Here is a 13,327-nt window from a genome sequence, read left to right on the forward strand (position 1 = left end):
AGTAATAGAATGACTTCTTTACATCCAATTCAGAGAGACTTTTTGAAAGATTAAAAAGTGAAAAATGAAAACATATTACTCAATTATGAAATACAAATAGTCATTAAGGGAAATAGTTTAAACTACAGCATATGTATTTTGCCTTCACCCCATAAAATCAGTCTATCTGGGTATTTAAAAAAATCATATTATCATAAAATGTAGAATATTGACATCCAGATAGTACAGGCTATCTGTTCAACCAGAGTTTGACTGTTGGCTGTGAAAATAGAAGAGAAGAAGAAAATTGGCCTACAGAATAACTCATATAGTATTTCCTTTAGAAATAAAATGGTTTCTAGAAGTCCGTTGGATACAAAGATTCAAAATTCTAGCATAGGAAACAAAGAATGTAGTGATGAAACAAAAGTAAGTTTAAATTTAAAAACATCCTCTGGACATTTTGGCATCCCCAAACACACATGTGCACATACATACACACATAATTGTTTTGAAAGAACCCCACTGTAGAAGAAATTGGTTTCCTTATTAAACAAATTTCTGGAAAACTAAAATCAGAATAAAGGTTTGACTTCATCCTATTCTGCAGAATATCTGGATTGTCTAAAATCTCAGGTGTATCATTTATTTTGATCATGACAATACAAATTTGACTGACATCTACAAACACAGGCACACACACATGAACAAACTCTTCAAGATTTGTTTTTGGGTCTTTATAATGGTCCACAAAGGATCAAATACGGTACCAAGTTCTTAGCAGTTTATTTCAAAACACTAGTCTTTTCCTTTGCATCTTAGGAGCATGGTGTCAACGGAAAGCATCAAACTCTGCACTGGAGTCAGAAAACGTTTAATTTATTGATGAAAGGGATGGCAAAATGCAAATAAAGACCAATGAGATATTTTTGGGTAGTGTAGTCATAATAGCAATAGCACCTACAGAAGTTTTTATTTGGCGATGGTTCTATTTTGATATTCAGTCACATGTGTTTCCAATATGTTCACATGCACTTACACAGAATTTACATTAGTTTAGGTATGTGCTTAATAAGAAGAACTATTTCTGAATATTTAGTTATTTTGGACATGCTTAAAAGTGTGTCTTTGTTATATAGTCATTTAAATTATTTTTAAAGTTACATGCAGTTAAAAATAAATCTGGGTTAAAATTATCCCCACCACATGAACTTAAGCAAATCATTTAATCTCCTAGTCCTTGTTTTTATGAATTTATTATTATCTTTTACCTTAAAAAAATTCTCCCTGTCTCTTAGGGACTCTGTTCTGGGACTTAAATTTCACCCTCCACTAAAGATTCATATCGTATTTTTCATAATTTTCATATCTATATTATAACAATTTTTATAAAAGTATTTATTTTAGATTTATTTATACCATTGAATTTGACATCTTCAAGAGCACAGAGCATTCCAGTCCCTAGCATATATTTTTTTGCAAACTCCAGTGGGTAACTAATCCTCAGGTAAGCACTGTTTGGTAAATAAACAATAAATTATTATAATATGAAAGATGAGTTATTATGCTGTAATAGGCAATTAGTTATATATCAACCTTATTATTGACTCATTGTAATGATTCTTAAAGTTGTGCCTTTGTTGTTACATTTAGAGTTCCAAAGTTTTCACTAATAGGGTTAGGGTAGTAAACCTACTACAAACCTGGCCAAACATAAAACAAAATATGCTTGGTTAATTTCCAAAGGATCACCTTTGGAAAGAAAAATTTAAAGGAATATTACTAATTTTATATCTTTTTGGTTTTCTTCCTCTCATTTTATATTTTTTGTGGGAATATTAAAACATTTAGTATGATTTGGAACATCACTTTCAAAGATAAGAAAAATTTTCCTTATGCAATGTACAAATGTCAAAGAAAATCACTTGTATCCGAAAATATAGAAGAAAAACACCATTGTTAAGCATAGATTAACTAGTTTAGCCAGATGAAATACATATAATTACATGTGGAAATTTCTTTTTCAGAGAACAAGGACACTCAAATCATAATTTAGATGAGAAGTGTCAAGAACATTATAATAAAATATCTAAGTTTATCTTTTTGAGTTATCTAATGTAAATGAGTATTAGCTTATCTATAGTAAGCCAGAGAGTAAAAGTAAACCAAGAGAAAAATACGATTTCCTTTTATACTGCATCTTTGAAAATATTTCCAATATTTGGCAGCTACTAGATTTGGTGATGTTTATAGATTTCATAAAAGAGTAACAATCTAACTTAATTCTAGTTCTAGTTTTCTATGATGCTGTCAGTTCTTTTATTCTGCAAAAAAGCAAAATCTACCATGATCAGCTGTGACTTATTCGAGGGGGAAAAAGTCTCCATTTGTATATAACTCTAGCCTTTTTGCCACCTTTGAATATTATAGATAATTAGAGGACAATTGGGGAAAATGAACAAGATGAGATAGTGACAAATAAATCAATGGTTGTTTTTGTTTTTTTTTACACTACCTGTTTGTAATTCAAAAAAAAAATAAAATTTTATGCCATAGTGAGGTCAAAAGGTGTATATTTATTCATAAAATTTTGCTTACAGTTTGGGAATAGCTCAGTTTTGTAAGAGGACAATACTGTTGGTGATATAACACACCACACAGTGCTGCAAATAGACTTCTCCTGTGAGTGGTGTTTTGCTTACCCAGAGGATTAGTTAGATAATCCACATGGAAGACATTGCAAATTAGCTTCCCAGACTTTCCCCTCAGTGTGAAGACTGCCATCAGATACAATGAAAGAATATATACCTTTAAAAGCTGTACAGTTTTATTAATTGCTAAATTGGGTTTGAAAATCAGGAAATAAATATATGTTAACTACTAACAAGCTGCTCTGTCTTTCCCTTAGTGAATCTGAGGTAGACAGGAAATGTTACAATTTCCTGTTGATTGGAAATCAACCAAATTTATCACAGGCAAAAAGTAAAATTTTAAAGCCTCACATGAGGCACTTTACACTTACTGGACCTGTAGAGCTTATTCATCTATTTTTCTTAACTATTAATTGCAAAAACATACATTAACCTTCTCAAAATGAATGTATTAAAAATCAAGAAGAAACAGTTTTGATATTGACCAACTAAACTTCTCAGTAATAAAATTAACCCACAATTCTCTATTTGCTTAAGTCCCTTTTGAGGCCCTGCTATGTAATCAGTCAAGATGTTTGTCTTAGCAGGGAAGACAGCTCAGTTTGGAGTCTTTAAAGTCAGTTTACATTTGCCTTGATTTGAGAGAGTTCTGAAAACCCAAATATAAATATAAAAAAATCAAATAATAGGAAAATGAGTAACAAATATGAATATAAAAAAATCAAATAATAGGAAAATGAGCAATTGACATGAATTCTCTGGAAGTAAGGGGGAAAAAGTTTGTTGCTAATTCTTCACTTTTGTTCACGGAAAATGTGCCAATAGCTTGAAAGATTTGCTAACTCTTTAGTTAGCTAACACATTAGTTTGTTTTTTTTTTTTTTTTTTTTAATGTTACAGTGAAGAAAGCAAGATACTAAAAGCTACTTTGTACTTTGGAAGCCTGATGTCATCAATATGCTATTTTTGCTCTTTGCCAGGTTAACAGAATTTATTGCAGCAATTAATGCAAAACATATGTGCTGAAATACCCACATCAAAAATGTAATTGCCCCCAACTTAATTTGCTATCTTTCAAAAGCCCGTTTTAGCTACCTTTTCTCAATGGCTGCAGTTAAATAGAATACAAGTGCTTTTATGAAAGAAGAGCTAAATCACTAAAATTTATTTTCTCATCCTAAGTAATTTAAAGATTGTGTTTTAAATGGAGGGAAATTTCCACAGAGACTAACGTCTACTTTTTAGACCATGTTCTATTTTCCCCTATTATTGACCTTTAAGACAATTCCAATTGTTAACTCACACTTCATTTTTATTACACATAACCCGAAATAATCATACTCTGGTTATATTGACAATTTCCTCACTATCTGTATGTATGGAATTCCTGACCAAATCTTCTTCCCAGGGTGAAGAAAGAAGTGTTTGGGTGTCAGGAAAGGAACACAGAGGGAAGAACGTGTGAAGAAAAGTCATCACAGATATTTTCATCTACTCTTCCGTCCGCATCAAACTCCTTTAACTTAGTTTCTTAGTGGGTCCCCCCCACACACAGATAATCATAACTTACGAGTGTAACCACTTTACAGTTCCAAAGTACCCTCATTTATATGGTTTTCTTCAATTTTTCACTACAAATTTCTGAATGTTTCTAAATTATCCTTGCAAAGTCAGAAGACAAATTAGTACAGTCACTGGGAGTAAGGTTGAGAAGCTAGTGCTTTTCCTGACAATGATGCCTCCCTAGTTCATAGGCATTTGTGTCTAGGAGAAAACATATGAGGTTAAAATCAAAAGACAAAGACGAGAGAGGGCTTGGCTTAGTTACTACTTTATTCTGATCCATTTTCTCAGTTTCCTCAGTTGTAACAATGGGAAATGTCATGTTACCTATTTTAGGGCTGCTTTAATGATTAAATGAGGTTCAGTAAGTCATGAATGATAATGTAAGGGAAAAATCTGTTTGCCAGCAGAACACTGAGCAATTATTTTCTCAATGTTGAACATGGCACTGAGGATATATTAGTCTTGAGGTCTACAGGATTTAACAAAACCATCTTTTATGAAAAACACGGAAGTTCTAACACAGCCACAGAAACATCAGGATCATCCAACCACCAAGCTATCTCGATAGCAGCTCCCAAAAACCCTCTCTGGCCCATTCCATGTTTACTCCCAATATTGGAAGAGGAAAAATCCTGTTTTAATAAAACGGTGTCAGTCAAATACGGGCTTTGGGAGAACACAGACAACTTTTGAATACGCACAGGGGAAAAGTTTACTGACATCCCCTCAGCAATTACTAGGGGCCTAACAGGTGGCACTAGCAGGTAGTTTTAAAGAAAATTTTTCTAAAAAAAAAAAAAAAGAGATTCTTCATTTTAGTCTAGCGACACCAAAAGAGTTGAATGTCCAAAAGATGAAGAAATAATAAAGGGATAGGGTTAGAAATCAGCAAGCTGGACAACAGGGCGTATGAGGCAACTCCTGTGAGTCTCAACCAAGCAAGCCCAGTAAGAGATGCTTTCTCAATCCTGCGGCGAACCTTGCAGAATAGCTCCTTCCCTTGGCTGTCACCTGGTGAACCCATGAAAATGGATGGAAAAGAGACACGCCACTTCCAGACATCAAACTGAAAAGCCTAGCTGACAGCAATGTGTAAGGCGGCAGGGCGATCGTAGATCCTGAATTAAAGTCTGTTCCTCAGGTCAGGACCTGCCAGGCCCGTCCAAGGCGCACGGACTCTCCGGCGTCTTACTGACGCCCAGGTAAGGAGGGTCCAGGTGGCAAGGAGTACGCCGTGCTCTCCCAGTGCCAGCAGATCCGCGGCAGCAGGCAGAGGGCGCACGTTTGCCTCTCGCGCGCTCCAGTCTCCTCCTGGCGCTCGTGTTCGCGTAACTTTGCACCTTCGCGCTCCGCTCGCTACAGCCTACAACGCAGAGTCTACACTGTCCTCCCGGAGGCAGAAACCCGGAGCAAAAGAGCATCAGACTGCGCTCGCCCACCCACCCTACCTCGGGACGGAGGCCGTGGCACCCTGGTCGCGCTCCGGGAACTGACTTGGGCAGCCAGGCGCGGAGAGACTCGTGCACAAAGAACCCACTGGCCTCCAGAGGGCTGAGACTGCGTTACGCGCACCCGGAGATGTTTTTTTTTATTATCTCATCTTTAATTTGATGCAGAGTGAGCAAGCAGTGAACTGTTGAGCGACACTTTTGTTTTCCCTTTGCACCAATGAGCCTGGACCTAGCGGAGAATAGTTTGTGGTTTAGACACCCTGATGGTGGGTGTGGTGGCAGCAAGGAGCACTTGCTCATCTCCCTGTTGCCACATTACTGTCTCTACCCGTACGGCTCTGCTTTGTGCTAAAATTTCGCAGGACACACTTCTGTAATTTAATGAAGATTGCATTATCAAATGTGGAAAGTGTAAGGCGAAGAAAAAGAAACGCAGTTATCCCCTCCTGTGGCCACTCCCGTCCATGGCGAGGAATATTCACAACAGTTTGTACAGTGCTGCCACTTGCTTTCCTCCTCCTTCCTCACCTATTATTCTCACTTCACCATGTTGGTTTGGATTATGTGGATTTTCACCCTTTGCTTTGACTGGAACAGCGGGACATGATTTAGAAAATGAAGGGTTGGGGGATGTCCACACTAAGGGCTTCCAGTTTAATAACATCACTCCAAGTTCGAGGCTTTATTTGCTGAACTGGTTTTGATTCCATCCACCCCTCCACATGCATTCGTCCAGACATTCAAAGGGGGAAGCATTTTAGCATTTTTTGGCTGACACTCTTAAAATTTTCTTGGATAAAATATTTTCTTCTGGGAAAAAATCAAAAGTGTGTAAACTTGAAAGGAGAAACAAAGAAATGCAGCCCCCCCCAACCCCATTTTAAGTGTGCAGGGTTTTTAGGGATTTAATAAAAATTGATTAGCCAGATGTTTTATGTGATAAATGTCTTTCTTTTAAGCAAATGATTCATATATTAACATTGGCTTTAAAACCTTTGCTTTTCTCTACTTCTCCAGTTTTCTTTTCAACTTTTTTTAATTTTCTTTACACTTGCAAAATTTTTTTCTTTGTAATCGGCCTCCCCTTTTTTTTTTTTTTTTTTTTTTCACAAAGGAAGCAGGTAGGAGGCAAACTAAAACTTGCTGACTTTCAGACTTTTCCTGGAGAAAACCTCCTGCCAGGTTCCAAGAACTACCTGATACCAAGCAGCTGGGAACAGACTTAATGAAATCAAGCAAATGGCGAACATGCATCCACACCCTGGGCACATTGAGGGATGTCTTCCTAGGCGGATTGATTTGTGACTTGGAAGACTTTGCATTTTATCAATGTCACAATATTGCTTTTACTAATAATTCTAAAGTTGTTACAGAAGAGTTAGCTAAGGTTTCCAAATTTTTGAGAAGTAAATTTTTAATCCTGGTTTTCTGTATACCTGGATGAATAATATAATGAATGTCTCACACTACTGGTCAACCCTTTATTTAAAAAATCTGTGGAAAGCTACTTGTGTACTTGGTAAAAGCCCTTTATTGACCTTCCCTGATGATAAAATCCAGATCTCTGAAAACAGAACCCAAAAGGAGACACCTGCATCTGTTCTTCTAAATCTTCTCTCAAATAGAAATTAAAGGAACAAGGTTTATTAAATATTTTAAAGGTTAAAAAATAAACAAAGTTGAGGATCTTGACAGAAAATAACTTGTAAAACTTAATGTTCTTCCAAGAAATACACGTTTCCCCTTATATCTAGTATTTATGCCAAACCGAATCATTGAAAGAATGATTCAAATAAAAAGTAGCCCAGATCACAGATTTTTTTTAGTAAATGTCTATAAAACCTTATCAAGTTTGATGATTTGAGGAAAGTTTTATTAATATTTTCCTGAAGATCTTATGACTTGGAAAATGTAACTTTCATGAACACTTTTTTTTTCATTTGTGTTGAAATTAGTAAATCAAATATATTGTGGAAATATACTTTGCCTTTAAAAATCCTTTGCAAAAGTAACTATTTGATCTTTAAAAATTGCATATATTTTATTTCAGAAAAAAATTTAAATTTCTGAAAGGATTTTAACATTAGAAAGAAAGTTATTGTGGAAAAGTGTTAAAAATGGTTGGACCCTTAAGGAACACACCAAAGTTTGAAAGTTAAATGTAGGCAATACATAAAGAGTGTTACTGAATCATTTATTTAATAATAAACTTATTAAGAGCAACATGAGATTACTAAGTTGTTAATATGACCAAGGAGCCAACTTTAATTAAATTCAAGAAATGAAAAACTTTACCGAAACTTCCTAAACCTACTAAAAAATGTTAAAAATAACTCTCTAAGATCTGATTCTGTACAATATTTTGTTTTAAATTTTTATATTAAAGTGTTTTTCATTATAGCTCCCAATTTCTAGTGTTTCATGGAAAGACAACTTTATATAAAATACAACCATGATGTAACACGTGGCAATGGTGTTTTATTACATGTAGTTTCCCTTTTATAGGTCCAGTCACTTCTGAGTTAGAAGTATATCCAACTAACTTTTAACCTTAAAATAGGCAAAAAAAAAACCCCTATCAACTACAGTAACAATAATTTTAAAATATAAGATTAAAAATATTGATAGTTACAGTGAAACTGTTTTCTATTGATAAATCTATTGTTATTACTAGAAGATGGAATATCTAAAAGAGTTTATAATTGCTCATTTATGACAAGGACTGGAATAGTGTGATTATGAAACATAAAAATAAGGAGATTGAGGTATCCGAGTGAACATTTTCACCACTCAAATTATTATTATAGATACTAGTCTTTACAAAGATACAGATTCAGAATGAATGAATTTTGTGATAGATTTTGAGAGGTTACCAAAAGTTTATTTATGGGACATTCAAAATATTATGGTAGCAATTCAGATTGTCAGTAAAAGCTTAAACAAATTTGCTGATAATCCTGTTAATGACCTAGGTCAAGTGTTAACTGTTGTGGGTTATAAAATAGTGAAATTAAGGTTTCTCCTACCTTCAGGCAAATAGCACAGTTAACCATGGAGGCGGAGGGATGTAGGGGTGAGCTATTAGGAGAGCTATTAAATTACAAAAATGTATAATGCATTCAATTATTTAGTCTAGCATGATGAAATGCTATTAAAAGCAAATGTAAACCCTCTTCCAAACCAAAAAAACTTATAAAGATGATATGATAGCTTAGTTCTCTATTAATGTTTTAATCACAGTGTGTTCTTATTTGAGGAAAAGTGTTTATATATGAAAAATGATGCCAATTTATAGTAATTTTTAAAAATAAAAAAATTGATTATTTATTTTCTCCAACATTTGCCTAATACTCAAAGGGAGGCTTATAATACTCACATGCAAGTTTTACTTTTAAGTTTTAAACAATCACACAGTTTCCTCTAGTATTTAGAATATTTATATTTAGGGAAATGCATTTCATATAAATAATGTCTTAGCTAATAAAAAAAGTCTTTAAAAAACTAGTATATGAATATAAATATTTACTTTTATTCACTTTTATTTTGGATACTCTGTTTTCAATATAAAGAGCTTTCTAGATAAATGTTAATCCAATTTATGAACTCTTTTGGATAGAAAAAATGATTTAGTGTATTATGTACTGATGAATTAATAGTGCATTGCACCCCAGACTGCCATAAATGTATAAAAGTGTTTAAAGAAAGTACTATTACCAATTCTGAAAGGGTTGACGTAGCCACAGTTGATAATTTTATTTTATATCCAGTTTTAACTTTGTTCCAATGTTATTTCTGTTTACCATTAATCATCCCTCTGGTATGGAAAGTAGGAGTAAGTATATGAACTTTTAAAATAATACATAGTGTAGCAATCATATTTTGCCATGAAAAACAGCTGATTTCCCATTAAAAGTCTTTTCTTAAGCCATGTAAACAGAGAGACCTAATAAGAATTTAATAAAGTTTTTATAAAGTTCTGTTTAAGTATATAGGCCAATTGCTGAGTCAAGTGACCATTGGAATTATGAATATCTGTTATCGTTGATGAGTCTCTATTATCACCTGGAGTCATTTTCTTGAAAGCACATAAGAAAGATATTTGTAAATACATTAATAGAAGGAAAATTGAGATTAAACATTTTCTAAGTTATTTTTCTTATCAGGGACACTTGGCATTTCAATATTGATAGTTAATGATTAAATCTCAAATTTAAAAACAAATCACACAACTGCAAATGTCCTAGCAATTAAGTCAATGGCCTGGTTTTGTTCTCTTTTGGTTCTCTCATGCCTAACTTCATAACAGATTGAAGAATATATTCTAGTAAATAAGTTCCAGTAAATTTCTCGTAAATTTTTTACAGTGTTGAAATATTTCAATCATAATATTTTAAATACAGTCTAGTGTTTCGCATTTCAAATTTAAAAAATTGTATCAGAAAACTACATTAGTACCATTTTTAAATTATCACTCCTCTCATATATACATTTTCAAAAGAATTGCTTTCTATTTAAATTACATTGTTAGAAAAATTACACGGAAATCTTGGCACATACTTGGCATTTTCACTTTTCATGTTATTCAACTCAACTGAGAGCCAAGCTATGGATTAATATTTAAAATCTCACTCAAGTATTACCTAAGTTAAATCATCTTAAATTTGTTTTAAAGCTTCCCTTCACAATCACGGGAAGGAAAAGAGACACTACCCATAGGACACAATCTGGAAGGAATAATCCCATGAACGATGGATAAACTTTTATCCAAGCAAATTAAATGCAATTATGTCAGTTTTCTGAATATATTTACCTTTCTATATCCATATTGTTAATGTGTACCTGTCTGCATAATTATGTACATTATATCCCCAAACGTACATGAGGTGAGGCTTAAAAGCAATTTGCATTTGATTAACTGTTTCATTAAATTAATACTGATTAATTTTACATAAGTGTGAAATAGTTTGGTGTCTTTTTTCTCTTGCAGTTTACTTAAAGGTTGTTTTCCACAAAAATACTGACTAACAGCTACATTCTTGTGCATAACTAATTCAGTAATATCCATATCTACATAGTTCATAAACATTCTATCTGGAAAATACAATTTATCATGACAATGTGGGAATTTTAATACTATTGTTCTAGTTATTGTCGATATTTTAATATCTGCGAATAACAAAAATTTTTAAAACATTAATTTTAATGTATTGATATGTTACCTATTATACATGTTACCCGTTATACAAATGAATACTCCTACCTTTCATTCAGGAAGAATGATTGACTCTTACTTTCAAATAAACATTTTAATTTGGTTTGTAAAAGAAAAAGTAATTTGTGGGTAAGATGATTTTCTCGGTCCTTATATTTTAGAATTTTTTTTTTATTTAGAAAAAAGATTCAGAACATTTAATGAAATCTGCCAAATTGATAAAGGCAGTCAGTAAGGAACGAGATAAATTACTGCTCTATTAGCAGTGAAAGTAGGTCACCGAGTATCAGGCAGTTTTTACATTTAATAAAAAACTTTCTAAGTATTTTGTTTTTACTTGTGTTTTTAAAATTAAGGTACACATACAACAGTATTGGCTTGACAATATATTTTCTAAGGGGTGATGTATATAACAAGATGTTTGCACATCAGTTCCTCGGTATTGTTAACTTGCAAAATAAATTGCTAAATGTTATTGTTATAAGTTCAAAATCACTGAGAGGAAATTAATGTTGTAAGTGTGGCTTTAAACTAATCAATTATTTAAAGAAGTTTGTTTTAAGAGTTAGTGACTGTATTCACAAGAATAGATCACAAAAGGAACACAGGAGAAAGAAAATGTATGTATTAAGTACACAATCTTATAGAACACCTTGGTGTCCTTAGCATTAGGTTTGCACTTTAACCCACTGAAAAAGAATTAATGCTCATTACAAGGATAATAAATAACACAACATCAAGGAAACGCCATTTGCTGCATATGAACATTCTCTCTTAATCTGCTATTCAGTTATTTACTATATCTTCCCAGGAGCTATCCACTATTTATTAAATACATTCTCCTATTTGTATATAAGCCTTTAAACAAAGAGAATCCAACCTAAGCTTATTGTAATTCCTGCAACTATTACTTATGTTAATGTGGCATATGCTGCTCATTAGAACCTGTACCATAGAGCAAACCATTGCCTGGCGGGATACACGCAACTTCAACACAGCCCTTGCACCATAAACACGCACCTCCGCTTCGACAAACTCTGATTTCTCTTTAATCCATTCAGAAATGCCATGATCCCAAGTAGGAACAACCTGTCATTACCTTTAAACATACTAAAGAGTCTAGAGAGGAAGGCTGAATTTTCTTTCAAACTTCTCGGAGTACCACATGGTCATAATTAGAAAATAAAATACTGCCTTGGCTAGTTGGCAATTAACATAACTGGGTTGCAACGCTGGAGGATTTTCTTTCTTTCTTTCTGTTCAAATTGGCAAACAAGGTAATTGCTCCAATTGGTATCAGATTAAAAACACATTTTCAAGGTTTAGACCATCTAAAATTATCTCCTGAAGTGTTTTTTAGAAGACAGTTAGGGGAAAAAAAAAGGCACATCTTTCGTTCACTCTCAAAGCAAACTGCTCTGTTCGGAGGCACCTTCCCGACGTGCAAGGCTTCGGTGAGAACGTGCTTTGAAGAGCGTGAGCCCCGCGGGGCAGAGCTCCGCGCGCCCCGTACCTGGCTTACCTTCATTGGAAGGCTGCGGAATCACTTCCCCGAAGCAGTTGAGAACAGAGCAGCTGAGAAGGAGGAGGATGGAGAGGTGACAATCCATGTTGCTGGTGCAGAGGGCAGTGAGAGGAGCATATCTCCATGAAGCATGCCACTGATGTGAGGGGGAGCGCTCTGATTGCTGGAGAAGTTACCATGCTCCGCTCGCAGGCTGATGTCAAGTTTGACACTGGAGATAAGGAGGAGTCTGGCTGCCTTTCCGCGAACCCCGCTCGGGGACTTCCCTGGGTCCTAGTGCCGTCTTCAGCGGGCGCTAAAGCGGAGCGGGATGGCAAGCAGCTGGCTCTGCAGCCCAGAGCTGCTCGGGAAGGAGACGGGGTGGGCGTGGGGGCGTCGCCCATGGGACAGGAAACACAGAAGTTGTGATGAGGATGCGGTGCTGAGAAAAATGCTCCCTCTTTTGTGTTCCATGAAAAGTAGCTATTTTCTTGTTTGCTATCCATGCTCTGTTGCTTAATTCACTGAAGATATCAGAGCCTTGATAGGAGTGTCATATGGCAATGTGAGTGCAAAAGCAACTGAAATGCGAGAGAAACGTGTGTTATTGAAAGAATAGCAGTCTTTGGTTAAAAAGTCAGTGATGTTTGTATAATTGAAAAAAATGATTATAGTTATTCCTTTACCGTGTTCAGTGTGATCATAACTCTCCATGAGTTCTTTGTGATTCAGAAAGACACTAATACACAACCTGGATCAGAGAATCTCTGCATTTATACACCCAATGGTATCGTGGCTTTTTATTAGATCTGGCACAGTGATTTTCCGCGCACATAGAGCATACTTTGGTTTTTTTAAAACAGGGAAGTTAACCTTCATCATCTTAGGGAAGTGAGCCAGTCTAGCCCCAGCCTGAGGTCTACATTCTTTCCTCGTTCTGAGTTGTAAAAGTAATACAGATCAA

At 34.6% G+C, this 13,327-nt stretch overlaps 1 protein-coding gene across 1 annotated transcript in view; it reads right to left on the reverse strand.

Moving 5' to 3' along the window:
- The window catches only part of EPHA3 (EPH receptor A3), a 368,497-nt gene extending 355,900 nt beyond the window's left edge, over positions 1 to 12,597 (reverse strand). Inside the window, exon 1 of the mRNA XM_032150377.2 lies at positions 12,382 to 12,597. Coding sequence (XP_032006268.1) covers positions 12,382 to 12,469 — 88 coding nt within the window. The 5' untranslated portion in view covers positions 12,470 to 12,597. The remainder of the gene's footprint in view (positions 1 to 12,381) is intronic.
- Between the last annotated feature and the right edge of the window lie 730 nt (positions 12,598 to 13,327).

Source organism: Hylobates moloch, unplaced genomic scaffold, assembly GCF_009828535.3.
Source record: "Hylobates moloch isolate HMO894 unplaced genomic scaffold, HMol_V3 SCAFFOLD_4, whole genome shotgun sequence".
Taxonomy (NCBI): domain Eukaryota; kingdom Metazoa; phylum Chordata; class Mammalia; order Primates; family Hylobatidae; genus Hylobates; species Hylobates moloch.